This window comes from Geotrypetes seraphini, chromosome 18 (genome assembly GCF_902459505.1).
Source record: "Geotrypetes seraphini chromosome 18, aGeoSer1.1, whole genome shotgun sequence".
Classification (NCBI taxonomy): domain Eukaryota; kingdom Metazoa; phylum Chordata; class Amphibia; order Gymnophiona; family Dermophiidae; genus Geotrypetes; species Geotrypetes seraphini.
Genome location: NC_047101.1, coordinates 26,617,616 through 26,644,658, shown reverse-complemented (window position 1 = coordinate 26,644,658; position 27,043 = coordinate 26,617,616). Strand labels below are relative to the sequence as shown.

Genomic DNA, 27,043 nt, shown 5'->3' with positions numbered 1-27,043 from the left:
GTCTGGGCCACCAAGGAACTATCAGGATCATGGTGGCTGATTCTGCCTTGAGTTTGACTAACATCTTGAGAATGAGAAGGATTGGAGGGAATGCATATAGGAACTTGCCTGTCCCATCCAGAAAAAAAAGCATCCACTTCCAGACGAGGAGAGTACTGCCTGGAACAGTATTGAGGCAATTTGTGATTGTGGGGAGAGGCAGAGATATCTGAGGGGTCCCCCATAGTGAGAAAATGTGGCATAATACTCTTGAGTTGAAAGTCCACTCGTGTGGGTGAAGAAATCTGCTGAGTTTGTCGGCCAGGGTGTTCTGCGACCCTTGCACATAGACAGCTTTGAGAAATATGTTGCGAGCAATCACCCAGTTCCAAATGTATTCGACTTCTTGACAAAGAAGGAGAGCCTGTCCCTCCTTGCTTGTTGATGTAATACATCGCTACATGATTGTCCGTGCAAACCAGGAGGACTTGGTTGGATAGACTGCTCTGAAATGTTAGATGAGCATATTGAATTGCTCCGAGTTCCAATAAATTGATGTGGAATGTTTTCTTTTGAACAGACCAATGCTCCTGAGTGTGATAACCGTCGAGGTGAGCCCCTCCAGCATCTTCTGATGTGGCGGAATGTGAAACAGTAGACCTCTGGAAATATTGGTCGGTTCCATCCACCACTGAAGAGAAGGCAAAGAGGTAAAGTAACTGCAATCTTCTGAGAGAAGGAGTTGAGAGCCAGAGACCATTGAGAGGCTAGGATCCATTGAACTGGTCTGAGGTGAAGCCTTGCCAGAGGGGTAACATGGACTGTTGATGCCATGTGCCTCAACAGCCGCATTATCTGCCTGGATGAAATGGTTTTTAGATGAGAGACTTGATTGCAAAGATGTATCAAAGTGTCTTGTCTCCGTTGAGTAAGGAAAGCCCATAGTTGAACATTGTTGAGAAGGGCTCCTATGAATTACAGTCTTTGAGATGGTTGAAGTTGAGACTTTGGAAAGTTGACCTTGAACTATAGTTGCTAAATAAACGTTAATGTCAGCTGTGTGGCGGAACGTACTTCCTGAGGCAAAGTAGCTTTTATTGGCCAATCGTCCAGATACAGAAATATTTGCAATCCATGAATATGAAGATTTGCTACTACCACTACCAGGCATTTGGTAAACACCTCACCTCCTATTTTTCAAACTTACGGCATCCCCCAAGGCTCTATCCTCTCTCCTTTACTATTTACTATTTTTATTTCTCCTCTTTTCACCCTAGCTCAGTCCATCGGTTTTACTATTTTTGCATATGCAGAAAATATTCAACTACTCCACCTTGTTGATTCCTCAAAAATAAACAAAATACAAGACATTAATAATAAACTTGAGTAACTCAGTGACTGGCTCCACATAAATAAACTCTCCCTTAATATCAATAAATCCTGTAGTATACTCTTCCCAATCAGAAACAACAAAACAATAATAGGAAAAATCTTCATTAAATCTTGCCCAATAAAAATTGAACCAAAAATAAAACTGCTCGGAGTAACTATAACTATATGGGGTGTTTAAAATAAAAGGACATGTAGAAGTTGTAATTCAACACTCTACTGGCCAACATGGAATTCTGATAACGTGATGTCCAAATTTGTCCATAGTACGACCCTCTTGTCCTGGTGGTGCAGAGGCATAGACCCTGATACTAGATGACTTTTTTAAGGGTCGACTTCAATGAGCAGCGATTGGTGTTAAAGCTGCAGATTGTCAAAACCCGAACAGGAAATAATTCTATATAGACAATTTTCCTTGGGGCTGTAGTGACCCAGAGTGGATTTTCCCAATTGCGAAAAAGGGCCTCGAGCAGATTATGATGGCAGTTTAAGAAGCTCCTTAGCTGATTCATCATAGTCCACTCTGCTCTGGGCTCAATATCCACCTTTAATTTGACTGGGAGGTCCTTTCCCAGCTGTCTAATATACTTTATTAACAACAGTCCTTCCGGTAGAGACCTCCTTCTTGGGGGAGGAGAAGATGGAGATGGATCCGAGGGTATACCATATGATTCTGGAGCAGACAGAGTGGCTTCACACTCAGTCAATATGGTGGCGAGAGAGGTCAGAATCAACTGTTAGTACCCCAGCTGATTCTTTGTGGGATGAGGCATGTGGAGGAGAATGGCGAGACTGGTGAGATGATGCTCCTCGATGGCTTTGGTACCGGTCTGAAGAACGACAATGAGAAGGCCTCTTACTATGTTATCCTTCGAAGTATGAGAGCGATGTGAAGTTGATCGATGAGATCTCCATGCAGAGCGTCCGGCTGAAGAACATCGATACCTCAATGAAGAATAATGATGATTAGATAAAGAGCATCAGTGAGCATCTACTAGAAGATTGATGTGATGAAGATCAACGCCTCAATGGGGATCTGAAGTTGGTACCTTGCGGCCTTGAGATGCTATGCTTAGGCTGGGCCGGTAATGAAGAAGTCAATGTTAACAGTGGTGTTGCATGTAATTTAAACATGGCACCGATCTCCCTCCTAAAGAACTCCTTCAGCTGCTCCATAAATAACTGCACGGTTACCCTTGGCTCAACAGCAAGTACCATCGGTGCGGCAGGGTGTCTATGGGGTGGATGACTTTGGTGAAGGAGACAACACCTGTGGAGATGGAGAGTGTTGGCGTCATTTTTTAGCCTGCATCAAGGGACTCAGTGCTGTTGAGACTTGTGACGCTGGTTGAGAGGAGGATGGTTTCTTAGCTGGCTTGCCCAAAGCTGCAATGTCCTCCGATGTCAACGTTGATGCAGCTACAACCAGTACCACCGGTGTCCATCATTGAACCAAAGAGCTTTTCCTGCTGGATATGACGTGCTTTGAGTGCTTCTGCAAGGTAGAACGCAGACAGGAATCCACCCGATGTTCAGGGCCTAAACACCAGCTATGTGGGTCAGTTATAGAAATAGGCCGCTGGCACCAGCAGCACTTATTAAAATCTGTTAAAGGTTTCAACATAGATGGAAAGATTTCTTCGGCAAAATTAAACTCAAGGATGAAGCCGCATGGGAAGAACCACCAAAAAAGGCTAAGACACCCCCTCACCTCAGGCAGAAGCCCGGGCAAATGAAAAAATAAAAGGTTGTTTTTTTGTTTTTTTTCAAAGAACAGAAAATAAAGTTTAAAATAAATTAAACTGTAGTCAAAGACCAGAATACAAACGAGCCAAAGGCAACGCTGATTAGATGTACTTAGCTTCACGGAGAACAAAGAACTGAGGTACTGTAAGCCTACATCAGGCGGGAAGGCGCATGCGTGGTATGAGTAGTCACGAAGTTTCTTAAAACTTAAAGTGATAGTTCACTTTTCATACTTTCCATGCCAGGCTTCGTGGATGACATCATCCATATGTGAGAATATGCTGCCTGCTTGTCCTAGGATAATTCTATGGTCTACTGCCCAGAAATATTAAAGAAAAGACAATTTAACTATGAATATACTGTATAATGAGTGTGACTATTGGGCAGACTGGATGGACTGTTCAGATCTTTATCTGCTGTTATTTACTATGTTACTATGACTATGGAGTGAGCGAAAGACAAAGGAAGAATAGGCTGGGAAAGGAAAGAGAGCGATGGGTACAATGGGAGAGTGTAAAAATGAACAATGGAAAGATGGTAAGTAGATAAGAGGTAAAAAGAAAACTGGAAGGGAAAATTAACCTAATGAGGGATGGAGAAAAGAGATAAGATGGAGAAAAAAGATGAAAGTGACGATCATTGTTAGACAGATGTAGAAAAGACAGCAAAAAGACAAGAGAAATACAAATACATATATGGAAATATATCAAAAGATAACCAGATTTTATGCCGTCTATTCTAGAAAAAAACAGATTTTCCCAAGTCCATCTAAATAATGACTTATGGACTTTTTTTTTTTTAAATTATCCAAACCTTTTTTAAACCTTGCTAAGCTAACTGCTTTTAGCACATTCTCTGGTAACAAATTCCAGAGTTTAATTGCAGATTGAAGAAATATTTTCTAGGATTTGTTCTAAATTTATAACTTAGTAGCTTCTTTGTGTGCCATATATTTTTGAATATGTCGATCCGAGTATAAGACAAGGCACCCTTTCCCCCCTCAAAAAGTAGGAAAAATGGTTGACTCGAATATAAGCTGGGGGGGTAATATTCATGTGCCCTGCCAGGCTCTGCACTCTGTCCCCCCTTCCTGTCCTGCCCCCCTCTCTCCAGCTGTCCTGCAGGCCTCCACTGAGCCTGCTGTATGACCTGGTGGTCCAGTGGTAGCCGGGACAGGAGGGACAGTTAACTGGCAGCAGCCATTCAGGGAGCAGCTGGGCAGGAGTGCAAAAAAGCTTGCTCCTGCCCATTACACAGCTGGGCTGTAAGAACTCAAGCAGCCATTCAAGGAGGTAGGGGCTCAGCATGGGGTAGGAGTGCGGAAAGCTCGCTTCTGCCCAATACACCGCTGGACCACCAGGGATTCAAAAAGCCTAAAAAGGTACTCGAGGCGGTGGGAGAGAGGTAAAAAAAATTAGAGTCAGCTGAGACAGGAGATATCCCTCCGCCTACCACATCATACGACAGGCCGGTGGAGGCCTGCAACAAGTCTGGGAGGGGGGGTAAAACATCATCTTATATTTGTGTATACTGTACTTGCATTTTTGGAAAGAATAAACAAGTAATTCGCGCCTACCATTTCCATTCCATTCATAAGGAAGTTGTCCTATACCCTTTATACATTTCTCCCTCAGTATTTGCGGGGGTTAGGTGCAGAGCCGAACCACAAAGTGTGAAAAATCACAAATAACTTCTCGGCTGGCTTTGACCCACCCCTGCCTCCCTCCTGTGTCCCCGAAACCTTACCTGATGGTCTAGCAGTGAAGCGGGGCAGGAGTGATCTTCCTATGCTCCTGCCCCGTGCAGAGCCGTCATCAGAATGGCTGCCGTGAATTCCCGTTGTAGTCTCGAGACTACAATGGGAATTCACAGCAGCCATTCTGATGACGGCTCCGCATGGGGCAGGAGCATAGGAAAATCGCTCCTGCCCCGCTTCACCGCTAGACCACCAGGTAAGGTTCCGGGGAGGCTTGGACACCTTAAAAATAGCCAAAAAATGAAAATAGTTTTTTTGTAAAAAAATCATGACTAACCAAATCTACGGATACTGAAATCACGGATTTGGAGGGAAAAGTGTAATTTTCATCACTATTTTCTGTATCTTTCCTAATTCCACTATATCTTTTCTGAGATCAGTAACCAAATTTGCACACAATACTCCAGGTGCAGTTTGCAATATGGAACGACAAAGGCAGTATAATAATTGTTCAAAAGCATACCATTTTGAGTAAGGCTCAGCCTCCAGTGCTCAAAAGGGTTCTTGGCAGCTGCTGACATCGAGAATCCTTTGCAAATACATTACAAGGAGCTCATTTGTATTAAAATGAGCACTCTGTCTAATGCATAGCAGGGGCCTCTTACCATTGAAGCTTTAGGGGGCAAGCTGAAGCTGTCAGTAGCTTCAGAAAGAGCATTTTTCTTTAATTTAGGAGCTATTTTATGCGTGTATCTGATACCTAATAGCTATATCCTGTCCATAGAAGTAGGACACACATGTACACAAAACATGCTCAACAGCTGTGTCCAACTCGCACTAAAATTTACCCAGAATAAGACCCACAATCTCAGGGTGCTGAGGTAGAAGCTCTAACCACTGTGCAGGATTAGAAACAGAAACAGAGTAGGATGGCAGAAAAGGGCCATCGGCCCAACAAGTCTGCCCACTCAAAGAACCCTCCTTCTAAGCATTTCCCCGGAATGAACCCACATGTTTATCCCATCGTCCTTGAAGTCTAGCGCGTTACTGGCTTCAACTAACCGATGTGGAAGATTGTATTCACTGAGCTCTGATAAGCAGCAGCAAAAAAAACTTCCAGCCACACATATTTTGAAGCCTCTTTTGCAGTGGCAAAATCAGAAGTCTTTTTCTTTGGTTTGCTACTGCTTACTGGAGGTCAGTGAGAACAGGGAGTGGTTAGAGCTGCTGCCTCAGCACCTTGAGATTGTGGCTTTGATCCTGGGCAAAGTCACTTACCTTCTGTTAAACAGACTCTGAGCTTACCGGAACAAGAGACGGAAAATGCGTAAGAGTATCTGATTTTAAACTTGCTATACACCTATGTACAGGAGCTGTGCCTAATGATCAGATTCCCCTTTCTCCAGTATACTCAGCACAAATAGCAGCATATAGTGCTGAGTTTTGTTCTCCATTCCTTTCCTAATAGTTCCTAACATTCTATTTGCTTTCATCACTGCCACTGGACATGTTTCATCAACGATGACACCTAGATCTTTTTCCTCAGCAGCGACTCCTAATGTGGAATGTTGCATCATGTAGCTATAGTTCAGATTCCAATTTTCTGTATGCATCACTTTGTACTTGTTCATATTGAAGGTCATCTTCCATTTGGATGCCCAGTCTCGTAAAGTCCTCCTGCAATTTAACAACTTTGAAAAACTTTGAGTTGCCAGTAAATTTAAATTATCTCCCTAGTTATTACTATCTCTTCTCTAAATAATTTATAAATACATTAAAATGCAGCAGTCTCAGCACAGACCCCCTGGAGTAGAGAATGACACAGGGACAAATTTTCCCCATCTTCATGGGAACTCATTTTCCCACCCTGTCCTGGTGAGTTCTTTTCCTGTCCCTTGTCCCATTCCTGCAAGCTCTGTCCTCATCTGCACAAGCCTCAAACACTTTAAAATCTTAAATGTTCGAGGCTTGTGTGGCAGACCTTACAGGAATGGGGCAGTGACCGGGTACAGGACAGGGAAATTGAGTTCCTGCGGGGATAGGGACAAAGTTGTCCCTTTGCCATTCTCTATCCTAGAAAGCCCCCCTGACACTGCCTCCTATCCTATTTCCAGCACACTTATCACCTGAGCCACGGGCTTTGTTTTCTTGTAAGTTTTAGAAAAATAATTGCATTGCTTTAGGATTGAAACTGTTTTGTGTTCACAGGGTCATTCCTGGTTAAAAGATGATGAAGTAACTGATTGCAAACAGTGTCAGAAAGAATTCTCTATTTCAAGAAGAAAGGTAGTATAGATTCTAATGAACATATATTCATAAAAATTTGTATTAAGGCATACGTTTATTTTCTTTCAGATAGCTAAAGCATATTTAGTTTTAAGAACATATTTTGATCTTACAGAAGGAAACAAAACAGCATATATCCAATATAATATCCATTATATTTGACTAAAATGGGCTCCTCCATTCCAGCCAAAGGATATTACTAGAAATCCCATTGGTGTGCCATATTGGAGGCACTTGTCTCAGAAAGAGAGCTTTTCTGTGGTTGTCCTAGTGAGTGGAATAAATTGCTACCTGAATGCCATATGATTGATCATTATGAGAAATTTTGGAAAAGCTTAAATACCTGACAGTTTTCCAAAGAGGGTTGTGGTGTAGGAATTGGACTATGTTGTTAGGAGGTGGGGGAAAAGACTGACAAATTTTTAATGACTGGTAGATTTATTTTAATCTTTGTGATAGAATTATAAAGTGTTCTATAGTGTGTGTGGAGGAGGGAGGTGGTCGTTGTAGAAAGGGGGTAGGTTGCTTTCTATGGTTTATACACTGCTTAAATTGTTTTTATTAGCTTGTAAGTGGGATATTATAAAAACGTCATGAGTTTTTTTTTAATGATTTTATTTTATGACATTAATCCTTATATTCTGTGATAGCTTGCAAAATGCCACAAAATGACATCACTATTATCTTGCATTATTTAATTTTATTTAATCAAATTAATAGTCCATCCTTTCTATACACTGAAAATCTGAAAACCAGGAAACTGATAAGAGGAGTGTCCCTAATTAATGAGGCTACACATCTGGCATATGGTACATTACAGACAAAGCACAATTAATTTACAGTCAGAAATTAATATACAATAAACTTAGATTATGTACTTACCCTGGTAAACTCTTTTCCAGTAGATAGGTGAGAGATTCTAGACCATAGGATTATTTCCCTTTACTTGCATGGGTTACAGAAGAGAATTTTAAGTTTTTCACTCCATCTCTAGGCTAGCTTAGCTCCTCCCATCAGTCCGTACCCAAGCATAGAGAGGCACTACCATTTGTGAAGTAGAGGTACCTTCAATGACAGGCTCAAATCAAATAAACAGCACTATTAACGTCAACATAGGTTTCAAAGAAGCTCAGGAATTACCCCCATAACATGGAGAACATATTCCCCAAACTCTCCCTAGCTCCAAAGGGCTGACTGGTCTCCACAAACAGATAGGAGAAGCATAGGGAGACAAACATCTTACCTGAACTCTGAAATCTGCACGCAAGCACAGCAAAGACAGGGCTGGTGTCTAGAATGTCTCACTTATCTACTAGAAAAGTGCTTACCAGGGTAAGTACATAATCTCCTATTCAGTGCAATAGGTGAGACATTCTAGACCATAGGGACATACAAAAGCAGTCCCCCCCAACTAGTCAGGGTGGGCTTGCTGTGCCAGCCTTCAAAACCGAGAACCTGAAAGCTGAGTTCTGACAGGCAGCACCATCCACTCTGCAGAATTTAGCAAACGCGGGAAGAGACAACCATGTCGCCACCCTGTAAAACTCAGGCGGAAAAGATCTAGCTTCAGACCACAAAGAAGCTACACTCCTGGCAAAATGTACCTGAACAGAAATGGGACTCTTTCTCGACAAAATGGTTCTACGGATCCACCTGGAGATCATGGCCATAGAAGCGGGAACATCACGCTTCAACAAACAAGTCAGCACAAACAGAGGGCCAGAAAGATGAAACTCAGTGCCATCCAGAGAATGCAGAAGCATCCTGCGAATGCTTAGTTTCCTCATAAGCCAATCCTGATGCTTGGAACTCATCAGCTGAAAAACAGGCAAACACCCTGACTGACAGGGAAAGCTGAAACTACCATCTGTAAAAAGATAGGAATTGTCCATAGAGAACTCGTATCTCCGAAATGCGGAGAAAGGGATCCTAATGAGAACGCCCACAGATTGGAAACCCTACAGGCATATGTGAAGGCAATCAGAAAACAATCATGACAGCTAAGTCCAGGAGAAACGCATCCAGAAGAGGATCAAAAGGAGCTCTGGCAAGGCCCGACAGTATCACGCCAAGGTCCCAGACCGGGAACAGATGCATAACGAGTGCCCCTGTCAAAAAATGAGCAATAACCAGATACGATGTGAACTAGAACCAACTATCCTGAGATGGAAACAGGACAGCCCAATCCCTAGGGCACACAGACACCACCAAGAGGACTTTATCCAGACTAGCTCAGAGAAAGGGAAGGATCTGTGACACTGGAGCCTGGTCACCTCAAAGGAAAAAAGCGTCCCACGTCTTAACGTAGACAGACACCTTGGACGACTTCTTAGATTTGAGCAGTGGATCAAACACAAGCTCCGAATGGCCTGTAGGATCTAAGGCCACGCACTCAAGAGCCAAGCCGGACAAGCAAAGCAACCCGGAACTTCCATGACAACCGGGCCCGAGCGAGAAGGCTGAGGCGCCAACCGCGTCAAAACCACAAACACAGCAGAGCCACACATCAGTCTTTGAAGCCAGTCTGGAGCCAGTAGAAGGACCCGGCATGGATGACTCTCACGTCACCGAAGGACTTAAGCCTGTGTGGAAAGATGTAACGAAGAACGTATGGAGGTCACAGCTGTACTCAAGCCTCAAGCCCCTCGCTACAGGGCTTGAATCTGCAGCTAAAGAAGCATGGCACACTTTTTTTTCTGCCAAGGTCATAAAGTCAATGTGGGGCTGACAGCGCCTCACAATCGCCTGAAGTGCTTGAGGCAACAAGGTCTACTCTCCAGTGTCTAGAGTCTGACGGCTGATGAAGTCCGCTTCAATATAGTCCACATGTGCCGGGAGGTAAAGAAGGAAGGACTCTGCCAGTCCCTCCTGGGACCTCAGAAAGCCTCTTAGGGCCAGACAAATGATGGACCACTTCCTCTGTAACGAAGTTCAATTGTCCTGAAGGAGACAGGGATAGCGAGCCCTGAAAGGTGACATTCGTGGTTACCACCATCAAGGAGGCAATGTGCAACGGAATGCCCTGGCAGAGTGACTGAGGGCAAAGCCTCCAACATCCATGGCAGCATCATGGCTAAAACATCTTGGTGGGGTGCCCAGCAAAACAGCCAGGCCTACTGAAGAAAATGCACATATGCCCTCGCCCAAGGAGCCTAGAACCTGTAGGTAGTCATGAGCCGAAGGCGCCGACTTGTGGCTTTTTTTTTAAAAAATTTTTAAGAACTCCAGAATCTGCAAACACAGCTTCAGTCTCTGAGCCTCAGGCAGGTATACACAGTCCTCCGCTGTATTGAATAGCACTCTCCCCCCTGGAAATCCAGTGACTGTGTGGCCGACAGATGGCTGTTGCTGAAGATGAAGATGACAAGCCAGCCCAGGTCCTCCAGAACCTAGAATACCTGTTCCACCATGGCGCACCCTGCTTTCACTGAGGGCATTCTGAATAATCAGTCATCCAGATATGGGTGAACTTGTAACCTCCTCCTCCTCCAATGAGCTGCCCCAACCACCAGCACAGTGGTGAAGGTTCGGGGCACTGTCGTTAGACCAAGCCGAAAACTGATAATGCTGATCCTGCACATGAAACCTCAGAAAGTGGTGAGCTGGAGAAAAGAAAATGGGAATCTGTAAATATACCTCCTCAAAATCCAAGGAGGCCAGAAACTCCTCCGGAGTCACAGATGCAAAGACTGATTTTACACTCTCCATCTGGAACCAAAAAATAGAGAATAACACGGTGGTTATTGCCCGCAGCTAGCCGTGGCTAGCTGCAGATAACCTGCTGAAACGGTGACAAAAAAAAGGTCACCGCGAATACGGGGAGAAGGCCATTCACCGCCCCGTGGAGCAGTGAATGATCTTGTCTCTGCAGTTAAAGGAGTGAGCATGCACAGTGAAGGAGTGCGCAGTCCGGCAGCCCCCTCTCTCCTGCCGGCCGTGCATCTCACTTTCCCTTATCTTCTCTTCGTGGCGATTTCTATAAGGCTATGCGTTGTATTGCAGCTGGAGCCTTGAAGTCGCGTCGCATGTGGCTGCTGGAAAAGTATCCTCTGACGCAACTTCCTATTTCCGGTTGCTTCGGAGGAGACTTTTCCAGCAGCTAAAGCAACTACAAGGCTCTGGCTGCAATAAAACGCATAGCTTTATAGAAATTGCCATGAAGGGAGGGAGATGCATGACTGACGGGCGGGAAGAAGCTGCTGGACCGCATGAAGGGTGCTGGAGGGTGGGGATGGAGAGAAGACGCTGAAGCAACCTGAAGGACGCTGGGGAAGAGGATAGATTAAGAATATTTGAATCACTATCCCCTTTTGACTCTTCCTTATCAATCTCCTCTGCCTTTTCTCCTTACCTTCCCACCTCTCTTCCCCAAACTCCTTCTTCTTAAAGAACAATCTTCTCTCTAGGTTTGCAGGGATGGGACGGTAACGAGGGTGAGCTCACGGAGACAGGGACAAATTTTTTCCCTGTGTCATTCTCTACCAAGGAAGCTGGACAGCCATCTACAGTTATATTAGATCCAGAAGATATGTCCAATCTAAGAACATAAGCTCTTCCGGGATCTGTTATAAAGGAAAACACCTTCCAGGGATTCAAGACAAAGTTGGACAAGGTCCTGCTATACCGGAAAGTACGCAGGTAAGGCTGGACTCATTTAGAGCACTGGCCTTTGACCAAAGGGCCGCCGAGTGAGCGGACTGCTGGGCACGATGGACCACTTGTCTGACCCAGCGGCAATTCTTACTGTTCTTAAGACAGAGCAATCCAAGCAAGCAGCGCCGCAAAATTAAGAGCATCACAGTCTGATCAGAACCAGGATCCGGAGCCCCTAAGGGATCCATGGATCCAGAAGTCAAATCCGGATCCTCTAATCTGAGCAGTGCAGCCCTTGCAACCAATGGTCATCAAGTACCAGATTCGCTGCTGGTGCCCCCTGAACTGGCTGCGAAGAAGGAACAAACAGAGCTGGCGCAGACGCTGCGCATGGGGGTACTAAACAGTCAGCAGCCTGGCTTGAAACTCAGAGCAGAAAAATATCACGCACTCTAAGGAGGTATCTGGACCCTGGGACAGAGTCACCCTCAGATGACTTAAACTTGCACACTTTAGGCTGCGGAGGGTCCGTCTTGCAGCTGTTTGGCACGCCACAGAATCAAGCCCCGAAAGCAAAAACGGCCGCCCCAACAGGCTAGTTGAGTGTGTAATCACCTGCTTCTGTGAGGGGGAGGCTCAACCCATAGTTATCGCTCCCCCCCCCCCCAACAGTGCCATGCGGCACGTGGCACAAAAACGCTCAAACAGTAGCAAATCTGCCCAAATTTGGCATGAATCCAAGCTAGGAGACCCTCAGGACTCCATTCCAACAGTTTTTCTGGCAAAAATCTGAATTTTAAAGAAGCAGGGAGAAGTTGAAAAAATGATCGCTGAAAATCCAAGATGGCCAACAGACCCAAAAACATACTAAAAATGGCACTTCCTGAAAGCACAGTTACTTACGTAACAGGTGTTATCCAGGGACAGCAGGCAGATATTCTTTACTGATGGGTGACGGCACCGACGGAGCCCCGGTACGGACAATTTTAGAGTGATTGCACTCTAAGAACTTGGAAAGTTCTAGTAGGCCGTACCGCGCACGCGCGAGTGCCTTCCCGCCCGACAGAGGCGCGCGGTCCCCAGTTAGGATAAGCCAGCTAAGAAGCCAACCCGGGAAGGTGGGAGGGACGCAAGAATATCTGCCTGCTGTCCCTGGATAACACCTGTTATGGTAAGTAACTGTGCTTTATCCCAGGACAAGCAGGCAGCATATTCTTGACTGATGGGTGACCTCCAAGCTAACAAAAAGAGGAATGGAGGGAAGGTTGGCCATTAGGAAAATAAATTTTGTAAAACAGATTGGCCGAAGTGTCCATCCCGTCTGGAGAATGCATTCAGACAATAATGTGATGTAAAAGTGTGAACTGAGGACCAAGTAGCAGCCTTGCAGATTTCCTCAATGGAAGTAGATCGGAGGAAAGCTACAGACGCTGCCATAGCTCTAACTTTGTGGCCCGTGACAGAACCTTCCAGTGTCAGGCCCGACTGAGCATAACAGAAAGAAACGCAAGCAGCAAGCCAATTGGAGAGAGTGCGTTTAGATACAGGATGACCCAACTTATTAGGATCAAAGGACAAAAATAGTTGAGGAGATGATCTGTGGGGCTTAGTACGTTCAAGATAGTAAGCCAGAGCACGTTTACAGTCCAAGGTATGCAAAGCCTGTTCACCTGGATGAGAATGAGGCTTTGGAAAAAATACAGGTAGGACTATGGACTGGTTAAGATGAAAGTCAGACACAACCTTAGGAAGAAATTTGGGGTGTGTACAGAGAACCACCTTATCATGGTGAAAAACAGTGAAAGGTGGATCGGCCACTAGTGCATGCAGTTCACTGACCCTCCTGGCAGAAGTGAGAGCTATAAGGAAGACCACTTTCCAGGTAAGAAATTTGAAATGCGCTGTGGCCAAAGGTTCAAAAGGAGGCTTCATTAAAGCGGAAAGAACCACATTGAGATCCCAGACCACAGGAGGAGGCTTGAGAGGTGGTTTCACATTGAAAAGGCCCCTCATGAACTGAGAAACCAAAGGATGAGCCGAGAGGGGTTTTCCATGAATTGGCTCATGAAAGGCAGCAATTGCACTAAGGTGAACTCTGATAGAAGTAGATTTAAGACCAGAGTCAGACAAGGAAAGAAGATAGTCCAACACCAGTCCCACTGCTAGAGACATGGGATCATGGTGATGTAAGAGGCACCAGGAAGAAAACCGAGACCACTTCTGTTGATAACACTGGAGCGTGGCTGGTTTCCTGGAAGCATCAATGATAGAGCGGACAGGCTGAGAAAGGAGTGAGTGAGCCGAAGTCAGCCCGAGAGATACCAAGCTGTCAGGTGCAGAGACTGTAGGTTGGGATGCAGTAGGGTCTGCTGATGCTGAGAAAGCAGAGAAGGAAACAGTGGAAGAGGTATGGGTTCCCTGGAACTGAGTTGAAGTAGAAGGGAGAACCAATGTTGCCTGGGCCACCGTGGAGCGATGAGAAGCATGGTGGCTTGTTCCCTCTTGAGCTTGAACAGTGTTCGCAGCATGAGCGGTAGAGGGGGAAAAGCATATAGGAAGAGACTGGTCCAATCCAGGAGAAATGCATCGGGCGCCAGACGGTGAGGAGAGTAGAGTCTGGAGCAAAACAGGGGCAGCTGATGGTTGTGGGGAGCTGCAAAAAGGTCCACTTGAGGAGTGCCCCATTGAGCGAAAATGGTCTGAAGAGTCGAGGGATCGAGAGTCCATTCGTGAGGTTGGAGAATTCTGCTGAGATTGTCCGCTAAGGAATTCTGTTCCCCTTGAATGTAGATAGCCTTCAGGAATAAGTGACGAGCTGTCGCCCAAGACCAAATCCGTTGGGCTTCCTGACACAACAGGCGAGAGCCCGTTCCTCCCTGTTTGTTGATGTAGTACATTGCAACTTGATTGTCTGTGCAAATGAGTAGTACTTGAGGAAAGAGAAGATGTTGAAACGCCTTGAGGGCATAGAACATCGCTCGGAGTTCCAGGAAATTGATGTGGTGTTTCTTTTCCTGGGCAGTCCAAAATCCCTGAGTTTGGAATTCGTTCAAGTGAGCTCCCCAGGCGTAGGGGGATGAATCTGTGGTGATGACTAGTTGATGAGGAGGTAGATGGAACAGCAGACCTCTGGATAGATTTGACGAGGTCACAGATATGTGTTGTGAACAAGGATCCGTCGCTTGGGACCATTGGTTCGCTAAGGTCCATTGAGGAGTACGCAGGTGGAGACGTGCGAAGGGTGTGACATGTACTGTCGAAGCCATGTGCCCCAATAGCACCATCATGTGATTCGCAGAAATGGTAATCTGTTGAAACACCTGCTGACAGAGATGGAGGATGGCGTGAAGGCGGTTGGATGGAAGAAACGCCCTCATCAGAACAGTGTCCAGAACGGCTCCAATAAATTGAAGTCGCTGGGTCGGAATGAGGTGAGACTTGGTTAGATTGATTTCGAACCCTAATAGTCAAAGGAAGTGAATGGTCTGATTGGTGGCAAGCAGAACCGCCTGAGGGGAATGAGCTTTGATCAACCAGTCGTCCAGATAAGGGAAGACTTGAAAGTTGTGAGAGCGGAGATAGGCCGCTACCACAATCAGACATTTGGTGAATACCCTGGGAGAGGAGGCCAGGCCGAAGGGTAGCACTTTGTACTGATAATGATGTTGATTGATGAGAAAGCGCAGATATTGCCTGGACGTCAGATGGATAGGAATATGTGTGTAAGCCTCTTTGAGATCGAGGGAGCATAGCCAGTCGCCCTGAGCGAGAAGAGGGTAGAGGGTGGCAAGAGAGAGCATTTTGAACTTCTCCTTGACCAAACATTTGTTGAGATCTCTGAGATCTAAGATGGGTCTGAGGTCTCCGGTCTTTTTGGGAACTAGAAAGTACCGGGAGTAAAAACCCTGACCTCGCTGATCTTGAGGAACTTCTTCAATGGCATTGAGAAGAAGGAGGGATTGAACCTCTTGAGCGAGAAGGAGGGACTGAGACTTGTTGGAAGCAGACTCTTTTGGCAGGCCTAACGGCGGAGGAGTCTGAAAATTGAGGGAGTAGCCATGGGCTATGATCGAGAGCACCCACTGGTCGGTGGTGATTACCTCCCATCGAGAGTGAAAAATGGTTAATCGACCTCCTATGGGCTGTGGAAGAGGACAGGAGGGAGGGAGACTGGCAATGCCCAGGAGAAGGGAGTCAAAAGGGCTGAGTCGGCTTAGTCTGAGTGGCAGGCTTTATGGTAGGCGGCTGTTGCTGACGTGCTTGTTGGTGCTGTTGCCGCTGCCTCCGAGGTTGTGGAGGTTGAGGCTGAACTGGCCGAGCAGAAAACCGCCTCTGATATGATGGCTGCTGTCTAAATGGACGAGGAGGAGGAGGCTTCTTTTTATTTTTCAGCAAAGTATCCCACCTCGTCTCATGGGCAGAGAGCTTTTGAGTGGTGGTATCCATAGATTCTCCAAAGAGCTCATCACCCAGGCAGGGAGCATTGGCAAGGCGGTCCTGGTGGTTCACATCAAGGTCAGAGACTCGGAGCCATGCCAATCGTCTCATCGCTACAGACATAGCCGTGGCTCGGGATGTGAGTTCAAAAGTATCATAGATGGACCGGACCATGAACTTCCTGAGTTGTAGGAGACTGGAAGTGCATTGTTGGAATGCAGGAAGCTTACGGTCAGGAAGATACTTTTGAAAAGAAGAGACTTGCTGAATCAAATGTTTCAGGTAAAAAGAGAAGTGAAACGCATAGTTACCTGAACGGTTGGCCAGCATTGCATTTTGGTAAAGTCTTTTACCAAATTTATCCATGGCCTTGCCCTCTCTGCCAGGAGGGACAGAGGCATATATACTAGAGCCTGCCGATTTTTTGAGGGTGGACTCCACCAGCAGAGATTCATGGGGCAGCTGGGGTTTGTCAAACCCTGGAATAGGAATCACCTTGTAAAGCGATTCCAGCTTCCTAGGGGCTCCTGGAACGGTGAGAGGAGTTTCTAAATTTTTGTAAAAAGTTTCCCTGAAGATGTCATGGAGGGGTAACTTTAAAAATTCTTTCGGAGGCTGGTCAAAATCCAAAGCATCAATCCAAAGCTTTGGATTTTTTAAAGTCAGACTTTAGAGGGATGGAAAGGGTGTCCGACATCTCCTTAAGAAACTTGGTGAAGGACGAGTGCTCTGGCTTACCAGCAGGATCCTGCACCGAGGGGGTCATCAGAATCATCCCACAAATCAGGGTCCCGTACCGATGACAGACGTCCCTGAGAAAGTGGGGTAGAAGGTTCGGTATGCTTGGTTTTGCGTACCGATTTACCAGACCTCATGGACACCGTACCGGGTGACTGTACAGCAGTACGGGTGTCAGAGAACGGCACCGGCTCCGAAGTCGAGTAAGCAGTGCGTCGAAGAGACTTCGGTTCCGCCGAGAGAACAGGCATAGAAACAGATTTTTGCGGTGCCGACAACGTCGATGCCGAAAAACAGGCTGTTCGATCGGCACTGAATGCTCAGTAGGTACCGACACTGGAAGGCTCGGAGTCAGCAGAGCCGGGAGCAAGTGTTGTAACTGCTCCTTAAGCTGGACCTGAAGGATGGATGCTATTCTCTCATCCAGAGACGGTCCCGATGGCACCGGTACCGCTTTTTTCTTGCTCGGTACCTGCGGTGCAGCTCGACGCTCAGGCGAAGTCGATGCCGATGAAGAGGCAGTGACTTCAATAGGAGCGGAGCGTTTGCGAGGCCGGCGCGCAGTCTGCAGGACTTGGCTCACTGCTTGTTCGACTGGCGGGCTAAGGACAGTAGGGGATGGCTTCTTAACCGGCTTACCTACAGGGTGCGACACCGAGGATGGATCTTGCGGTGTCGAAGTCACCGGTGCCGATTTGGAGGAAGATGACGGTGTCGATGCCGGGGGAACTTCCATGGCGGCACCAAAAAGAATTCGCTGTTGAATTTGGCAATTCTTTAGAGTTCTCTTTTGGAGAGAACTGCAGCGGGTGCACGTTTCTGCCCTATGGTCCGGACCCAGACACTGAAGGCACCACTTGTGCGGGTCGGAAAGAGAAATAGGACGTGCACACCGCTGACACTTCTTAAAACCCGGTGAAGGGGGCATGAAGGGAAAAACGGCCGTAGCAAAATCGAAGCCCTAGGCTTCGATGGTGCCAACAGGCCCCACCGGGGCTGACCGGAAAAAAGTCGAAAAAAAATGGACTTTTTTTTTTTTTTTTTTTTTAAATAAAAGAAAGAAACAATAAGGTGAATAAATCACGACAAGAAAATAACACGCGAGCGGGAAGGCGAGAAAAATTGGAAAAATTTTCCAACAAGCAGTTGGAACACGCGTCTTCTTAGCTCCGCGGAAACTAAGAAACTGGGGACCGCGCACCTCTGTCGGGCGGGAAGGCACTCGCGCGTGCGCGGTGCGGCCTACTAGAACTTTCAAAGTTCTTAGAGTGCAATCACTCTAAAATTGTCCGTACCGGGGCTCCGTCGGTGCCGTCACCCATCAGTCAAGAATATGCTGCCTGCTTGTCCTGGGATAAAATAAATTACCAAAATACTCAGAACACCTTGAAATTAAATTTTAGAAATCATTGTTGAAGCCTTTCAGCTCCTCTTACTCCCAAACGTTGGTCACAGAAACTGCAGCTCCTCCCTAGCCCCGATTAAGAGCCAGAGTGAGAATTCACTGCCAAACTGCTGGAAATGGTGTTCTCAAGTTGATCTTTGGACTGCCAGTCAGACTCCACTGTCTGACAATGCCTCCACTCCTGCAGACCACCAAATGCACAGAGATGGGCAGTGGTGCGAAAATAGCCTGTACGTTGCGGAACACCACTGAGCCCCCCACTTAAGAGGGAGTGAGATAAGGTCAGGGACAGCCCTGACATCCAAAGACGACTAGCAGACTGGCTGAAAGGTACCCCCAAAGGGATCGGCCTGGGTTCTTTGGTTCACAGTCCATTGTACTAACCACTAGGCTACTTCGTTCAGAATTGCCATAATAATTTGCAGCTGGCACAGATCCTTGTGACCCTGGGCAAGTCACTTAATCATCCCCTGTCCCAGGTACCTTAGATAGATTGTGAGCACACAGGGACAGACAGGGAAAATGCTTGAAGTGCCTGTATGTACACCACTTTGTGTGTGGTTGTAAAACTACAAAAAGGCGGTATAGAAGTTCCAATCCCTTTCCCCTTATAGGGGAGAGGGAGGGGAACAGCAACCACTGGGGGATTCATGAAAGGTCATGCCTTAATCCCTCCAATGGCCAACTGCTCAATTAGAGCAACATTTTGTAACTTGGACTTGATTGAAACAGCTAGAGAACTATATGCTGGTAAGTCTGACTTCTATGGTAAGCAGATTAATGGAAACGCTTTTAAAACAGAGAATATTGAAGTTTCTGGAATCCAGAACTGGAACAAGAATCTCCACTTCAATAAGCAATGGCTTACCTCAGCCAAGCCATCAGTAATTGTTTGACCTGACCAGTCTCTCTCTAACTTTAGTCGGCTGCCATAGGCAGCACTCAGCTTCTGACTCAGCCAACATCTAGAGAACAGAGAGTTGCGTGGGAACAGAAATCATACCCATCCCCGCCTGTCCCCACTGGAATCGAATCCGTCCTCGCCCGTCCCTATAAACAGCAGTAGTTATTTCATTTAATTATGTTACTGAATTAAAGGTTGTGGTAGAGACCCATTTACAAATAAGCATAATTTGGAAATATTAATTGGGAAGAATACATACTTTGTAAACGGGTCTCTGCCAGAGCCTCTAATGTAAATATAAAATATAAATACTCCAGCTAATGAAGACCCCCTAATTCATAGTAGATGACGGCAGATAAAGACCCAAATGGTCCATCCAGTCTGCCCATCCTGATTCAATTTAAATATTTTCTTCTTAGCTATTTCTGGGCAAGAATCCAAAGCTCTACCTGGTACTGTGCTTGGGTTCCAACTGTCAAAATCTCCTGTAGCCTATCTAAACCCTCCCAGCCATTGAAGCCCTCTCCAGCCCATCCTCCCCCAAACGGCCATATACAGACACAGACCATGCATATCTGCCCAGTACTAGCCTCAGTTCAATATTTAATATTATTTTCTGATTCTAGATCCTCTGTGTTCATCCCATGCTTCTTTTAACTGTCACCGTTTCTTCTCCACCTCCTCTCTCGGGAGCGCATTCCAGGCATCCACCACCCTCTCCGTAAAGTAGAATTTCCTAACATTGCTCTTGAATCTACCACCCCTCAAACTATGTCAGTTGAGGACTTCCTCTGAAAATGGCCGGGAGTCCCTTTTGTCAAACTAAGCAGGCAGTAGTACAGTTCCCCCTCCATATACACGGTTTCAGCAATCGCGACTTCAATTATTCACAATTTTTAGCATGCTGACTCCTCCCCCCAAATTACAGTACAATAGGCATTTTGAAAGCACAATCCCTCTGGCAACTTCACACTGTCAATGTTTCTGGCCTCCTCCCCCTTTTATAACTTTCTCATATATTATTCGCGATTTTATCATATACTTGATGTTTTTAACAGAAAACCGCGAATAACATATGAAAAAGTTATTTGCTGGTCTGGTAATCCCCAATCACCGCAAATACGGAGGGGGTCCCTGAGTCACAGATGCTGACACCTCAGTGGCTCATGGATGCTGCCAGCAACTGCTGCGCTTGATGGAGATGAGTTTTGGAGTTCTGTAGTACCTGAAGATTGGAGGGTGGCCAATGTTACGCCGATTTTTTTAAAAAGGGCTCTGGGAAATTACAGACCGGTAAGCCTCACTTTGGTGCCGGGCAAAATGGTAGAAACAATTATAAAAAATAAAATTGTGGAACACATAGATAAACATGATTTAACGAGACGGAGTCAGCATGGGTTCAGCCAAGGGAGATCTTGTCTCACAAATTTGCTTGACTTCTTTGAAGTTGTGAATAAACATATGGATAAAGGTGCCCCCCTCCCCCTCCGGTGGTCTAGTGGCCGGCAGGCCTAGTGAAAGACAGGCAGGCAGGCCCCATACCCCTCATGAACAATAAATCATCCATCCATACCCATCATATACTCCCCAGTACCTTAAATCATCCCCCATCCCCCCTACGTCCCCCCCAGTACCTTTTTTAATCATACCCCCCTCCCCTGTACCTTTTAAAATCCCTCCATCCCTAGATGGCTGTCCTGGTATCTTTTTTAAAAAATGTTATGTTTCAAGAAGTTGACATCCATGACCTAAAAGAAAAAGGATCACCTGTTTAATGTAGAAAAAAAAAAAAAAAAAAGGAAATAATTCCTACTTGAGGAAGGACATAGCCATATCCCTTGTAAGGAAAGAGAAGGGACGGATTGATGAGACGAGGATGAGATGCCTAAAGATCTTTAGCAAGGAAAGGATGGATCAGATTCCCTCCAGGGATGAAAGTTAAGGAGAGGAACTCTCCGAGCCATGCCCAACATATATAGCCAGAGAGTTTAGCGAGGCACCAATTACTTTGATAAAGTTGTTGAAAATGGTACCCCTGAACTCGGGCACCGCGGTCGTACTCCCTGCCGTGGATGATCCTCATCTGCTTCAGGAATGTGGACTTGTCGCTCTTGCCGGCGCCTAGCAGCAGGATCTTGATGAGTCGATGGACAGCACGCCTCTCCTGGGACAGCAGCATGTTGTTCTCCAGGCTGTGCCGACGAGTCTCCCATTCCAGGCGGCCGGCTTCGGCGGGCAGCAGGCAGTGAGTGACTCAGGCTCCGCACCATCTCGGACATGACGACGGGGTGGGGGGACGAGGCGACGCCTTACAGAGCCTGCATGGACAAAAGAATGACAAGTGGGGCGAGAGGCGGGCTTAGGCCGACTCGGACCCCATTCCCTGGACAAAACTTCCCAGAAACTCGCTGACGAGAACTCCGTAACTGGCCCAAGGTCAGCGCCGCTCCCGGGATTCTCCCGTCGTAGGAAGGGGGGGGAACACCCCCAAAACGACCCTAGGCTCGTGGAGATGGATGAGCCGTGAAACAGCGCAAGCGCCAAGTGAAACTTTTCACCGAACCTCATTTCCTGTCATGCACTCTATTTCTCACACGCGCAAAACAGAAGTGCAAGGAGACGACCTAACAGCCGAACACCCCCCCCCCCCCCTCCGATCACACTGGGAACAAAAATATGGCGAAACACCCCAGCATAAATCTCCCCCACAAAAATAATTATGAAAACTTCAGTCAACTCGTGGATGTTTTATTCGCGTACTCAAAAAGCCACAAACTTCCTGCGTATGGCAGGCGGGGTGTTTTTAAACGGTACTGGGGGGGGTACATTTTTGTTGTACCTTCGCTACATAAGACGCACCAAGATTTCCACCCACTTTTGGGTGGGAAAATAGTGCATCTTATGGAGCGAAAAATACGGTATTTATAAATGATCTGGAAATTGGAACCAAGAGTGAGGTCACCTGTAGAGACACGTCTATTGGAGCCTGGGCTCTTTGTACTTGCTCCTCCTTTATCATTCTCTTCTGGATACCTTTAAGCTGGTTCTCTAACTGCATTCCTTCTGGTGTATCGTTCAATTCTTTTAAAGTCTCCCCCGGAGACTTCTCTCTGGGTCATCTGGTCCTGCAGGGCATGTATTGTACCTTCTAGCACTGCCATCTTTTCTTGGTGCTCCTGCACTCTGGCAGACAATGTCCACAACTCTTGCAGATTTGTCAACTACTAGGTCAACACCTTATTAGCCCAGATAGACCACCAGGCTTGCAGAAATGATTCTTTCTCTCATTGGCCCCATCCTTCTGTACTTGGAAGCCTGTCGCTCATTTCCCTTTTCTTGAACATAAGAAGTGCCATCTCCGGATCAGACCTTCAGTCCATCAAGTCCGGTGAACCGCACACACGGAGGCCCTGTCCGGTGTATCCAGGCATAATTTTAGTCACCCATATCCCTCTATGCCTCTCGTAAGGAGATGTGCATCCAGTTTGCTTTTGAATCCTAGGACGGTCGATTCCGCAATAACCTCCTCTGGGAGGGCATTCCGGGACAGATGGGAGTTGTCTATACTAGCTTGCCAGGAGCTGTAGGAAATTTCAATCGATAGCTTTAACTCCTCCCTCTGCTGTCATACCCTGGAGCATACTCCCTGGACCTCAGTTTTGTATTTCACATGCCAGACTGTAGAAGCTTATCTCTTGTCGTGTTTCATTTTTTGCCCTCGTCACAGGCTGTATTGAGGTGGAAGAGGATCTCTTTTTCCTTAAAGGACCCACGGCAACAAGAGGGCATCCGTTGAAAATCAGAGGTGGGAAATTTCATGATGACACCAGAAAATATTTCTTCACCGAAAGGGTGGTTGATCGCTGGAATAATCTTCTTCAACAGGTAATTGAGGCCAGCGGCGTGCCAGATTTTAAGAAAAGATGGGATTGGCATGTGGGATCTCTTCATGGAGGTAGTTAGGGGGTAGGCCATTAATGTGGGCAGACTAGATGGGCCGTGGCCCTTTTCTGCCGTCATGTTCTATGTTTCTATGTGTTGTTGAAGTTCCCTGCGGGGACATCCGTGTGGTGGGAAATCGCAGAATCTTGGAGAAAGTGTACTTCTGGGGGGTTCCCTGCTCCTTCAGTAAGCCCACTGGACAGCCTGTACATCAAATCGGGGCTCCGGGATCGGGAGCTAGCTCACCTCAGGTTCAACTGCTAGTGGGTGGAGCGCAGGCCCATGGAGCTGGGATCGGGGCCGGATTGCATACCTTCCCCAAGTGCTCCACAGGTGGGGTGGGGGGGGGGTCGAGCCAGTGAGGCAGTCGGACTTGAAATTCAGTTTTCCAGCTTCCTGAGGCTTTAGATCTCCCTACATGCTGTATTAGCATTGCCTGACATTACTCCCATACAGTAGCATATAGAACAGTGAATAACAGCTTGCTTGCCTGGTTTAGCGATTTTGGAGGGTCTCAAAAGGGGTTTCCCTGCATGTCCTAAACCCCCCAAATCACCTCTAAAATTGAAAAATTGCTGTTTTCCAGGGGTTCATGTTCTTTTCCCAGGCTGTTTTGGGCAAAATTGGGACCTGTGGCGGCCATCTTGGATTTTTTCCAAATTAATTAAAAGTATATTTTTTGCACTTAGGAGCTTCATTTATGCTTCAAACTTCTCAGATGGCCTCAGGACAAGATGGCATGGATTCATGCTTCGTTTGCAGCGGGTGACTATCGGATTTGCAGCCATGTGCCACAACCCATGAGGGAGGCGAGGTGTGCACGGATATGCTGCCTTCCACCTCAGGAGAGGCCCTTCTTGGGTCTTCTGCCTCAATTGCCATGAAAATAGCATTGGGGATTGTCAGTTTGAAAGTGGCCCCCACAATATTAGGTGGTAGGGGTTAAGTGAAAGGCGTACTGACAAACGCCAGGTCCCAGGTTCAGATCCCTCACAGATGACTCACCAGGAAGTAGAATAATAGACACAACCAGAGGTGATTGCATAAAGAATATATTATAGAAATAGGCTTACAGAAAAGTAATATTCATAAGCATTACAATTAAGCATTACAATTAAATAGAGAGCAGAGCAGTTTCCCTGCCATACAGTGTCCAGAAGGAAGCGTGAAGTTTCAGGGAAAGGCAGAGAGGGATAGACAAGTGGGATGGTCTAAGCTTCGTTGTTCCATAGATAAAGAGAAGGATAGACAGAGAGAGGGAGAGCCAAGAGAGAACCAGAGTGCCAAGCCAAGAGATAACTAGATAGAAAGAGAGAGAGAGAGGGCCAAGACCCCTCTCCTGATAGCTTGATAGAAAAAGAGAGCGATAACTTGAGCAGAGAGCAGGCTTTTATATCTTGGAATCTTATTCTGAATAGAGAAAATATTGTATCTCCCAGTATCTTTCTGTTTAGAACTTGCAAACTGTTTGAGACAATGGTTAATTTAATTAACAAAGGAGGGTGAGAAACCTGATGGGATTAAGTCTCTGGCTTGATCTGTGCACCATTGTCCTAAGCACCCTCTTAATCAGACATTAACACCTTTTAGCTAGCCATGATTCAATCAGGGCTACTTGAAACTTAAAATATATCAATCAGGGCTACTTAAAACAGTTTCCCTGCACTAAGGGTCTATCTGCCTTCCCATGCCAGGGTCAGATTGATATAATCTCCCAGAGGCCTCTAGGCTGACAGGGATCCTCAGAAGAGCGCTACCAGCTACCAGTGAAATGCAAGCACAGTTCCAGCAAAAAGTCTCATAAATCATCCATGCACTCTACGTCTGAGGTGCATAGGGCACCTCTTGCTGCGGGAGATCTTTTTCCTCTGGAATTTGTGAATATGCTTTATCAGGCATACTTGGTTAAAAAGTCCTTGCCTGTGGTAACCCCTCCGAAACCTAGTCCGCCCTTGGGGGGGTCCTCCCTTCTGCTGGGCATTAGTCTTTCTCTTTACTCACAGACGAGAACCCCAAAGCGCAAGCGAGCAATGCATGTAATTGTGTCCGCAACTCTTTCTATTCCCTTGCTCTCCCAGAGCAACTCGGGGGTGTTCAATGATGTAGCTAACCTAGCGGAGCTCCGCGATCAAGATTCGTGTGGGTCCTGGGAATTGGCGGATGATCCTTCTATGCGCAGGTTCTTTAAGCCTGGTCGTCTTGAAGATCTTATTTCAAAATCTCTGCAGGAATTAAAGCTGCAACTGGATCAGCTAGTACAGACGGAAATGTTCCTTGATGAGCGATCAGAGGCCACTTACTGCTTCCTTTCTTGATAACCCAGACACAGAGGGTCCCTTGAAATATGCTCGGGCCATGGCGGTATAAGTTTACCAAGCGCTTTGCCTTACCGAAGGTGGATTCAGCTGTTGCTCAGATCACCAAGCGTACCTCTCTCCCCTCTGATGGAGGAGTGGTTCTGATGTTCAGGATCGACGTGTGGATTTTATTCTCAAATGTCTTTTTGAGTCTGCGGTGGCAGCCACATCATTTGTTGCCCAGGTGTGCCATTCCAAGTTGTGCCAAAATCCTGAAATTGAAGTTCTCCGTGATCTGGATTTTCTCATCTCTGGAGTGGATTATTTGGCAGATGCATTATGACATGCTGAAAGTTTTTGCAAAGCTGGATGCTTATTCAGTTTCCACCCACTCTGAGTAAGCTGCCCTTTAAGGGACAGCTTCTGTTTGGCCAAGGTCTGGATGACCTCATGGCAAGTGTAAAGGACCATAAGCTTTACCAGGGAACAGGCCTCGCTCCACCAGGAGTTTGGGGCATCTCAATTTTCGGCCCTCCAGCCTCAGGTCAGAGGTACTCATCCTCCCAGCATTTCAGAGGATCTGGTCATCCGCAGTCTTCTGGCCCGTCTCCCCCGCATCGGAGGGTGGCTTTTGGCCTTTCTGGGGAAATGGGAGACAGTAACTTCGGACCGCTGGGTTCTAGCTCTCCCGTTAGGCCTGGCGACGGCGTCCAGGACCTTAACCAGCAGCTCATTTCTGCTTTCAAGGGATCCTGGTCCATCCCTATCTGAACGACTGGCTGATCAGAGCTCCCTCTCTGTCAGAGGGGACCCCAGGCAGTGCAGCAGGTAGTTCATTTACTGCAGCGTCTCAACCTGAAAAAGAGCACTTGGAGCATACCCTTGGTTATTTCTCCAGGTTCTGGGGCTCATGGTGGCAAATGTGGTACCATGGTCTAGGGCCCGACTTTGTTCCCTGCAGGAGGCGTCTTTGTCCTGTTGTAACCCACAACAGGATTCCTTATTTACACCACTGTCCTGGATGGCGGCACGCAGCAACAGCATGCAGTGCTGGCTGAGTCCTTTGACTCTGTCCAGGGGCCTGACACCTCAGATTTCAGACTGGGTGACTCTCTCCACAGACACAAGCCTCTCCGGTTGGAGAGCAGTCTGTATCTCGGCACCCGTATAGGGCTGGTGGTTGACCTCGGAGCGCAAGTGGTTGATCAGTCACCTGGAACTGAGGGCGATCCAATTAGCGTTATTGCATTTCAAGGGGTGTCTCCATCAGCAAGCTGTCCGGATTTTCTCGGACAATGCCACGTAAGTGGCTTAAGTCAACCAGCAAGGGAGCACAAGGAGCCCTCCCCTGAGCATGGAGGCTCGGTTGCTCTTTTACTAGGCGGAGACAACTGGTAGCACTGCGGCTCATGTGGCAGGAGTGGAAAGCATCTAGGCGGACTTTCTTAGTTGTCAAGACACTGGATCCCAAAGAGTGGTCTCTCTCCAGAAGAGCGTTCAAATGCATAGTGCGCCGTTGGGGGTAGCTCTTGTTCAACCTCATGGCCACTGCTAAAAACAGGAAGGCAGATCAGTTTTACAGCCATTGGCGATAGGCCGGCAGCGCTGGCCTGGATACTCTGGTGCAGTCC

The 27,043-nt window shown here is 46.8% G+C and overlaps 1 protein-coding gene across 15 annotated transcripts in view; it reads left to right on the top strand.

The window, feature by feature from the left end:
* RUFY1 (RUN and FYVE domain containing 1) overlaps nucleotides 1–27,043 on the top strand; it is a 278,993-nt gene that overhangs the window by 242,970 nt on the left and 8,980 nt on the right. For 10 of the 15 annotated variants that reach the window (XR_004537446.1, XR_004537444.1, XM_033926870.1 and 7 more), the window contains one exon: nucleotides 7,019–7,096. The exons of 3 other annotated variants lie outside the window; for them this stretch is intronic. Coding sequence is in view for 8 of the 12 variants with exons in the window: in XM_033926870.1 (XP_033782761.1) it covers nucleotides 7,019–7,096 (78 nt within the window). In the remaining 4 variants the exon portion in view is untranslated. Of the gene's footprint in view, nucleotides 1–559; nucleotides 690–7,018; nucleotides 7,097–27,043 lie in introns of all 15 variants that reach the window. 2 more of the 15 variants (XR_004537448.1, XR_004537445.1) reach the window with 1 other exon arrangement.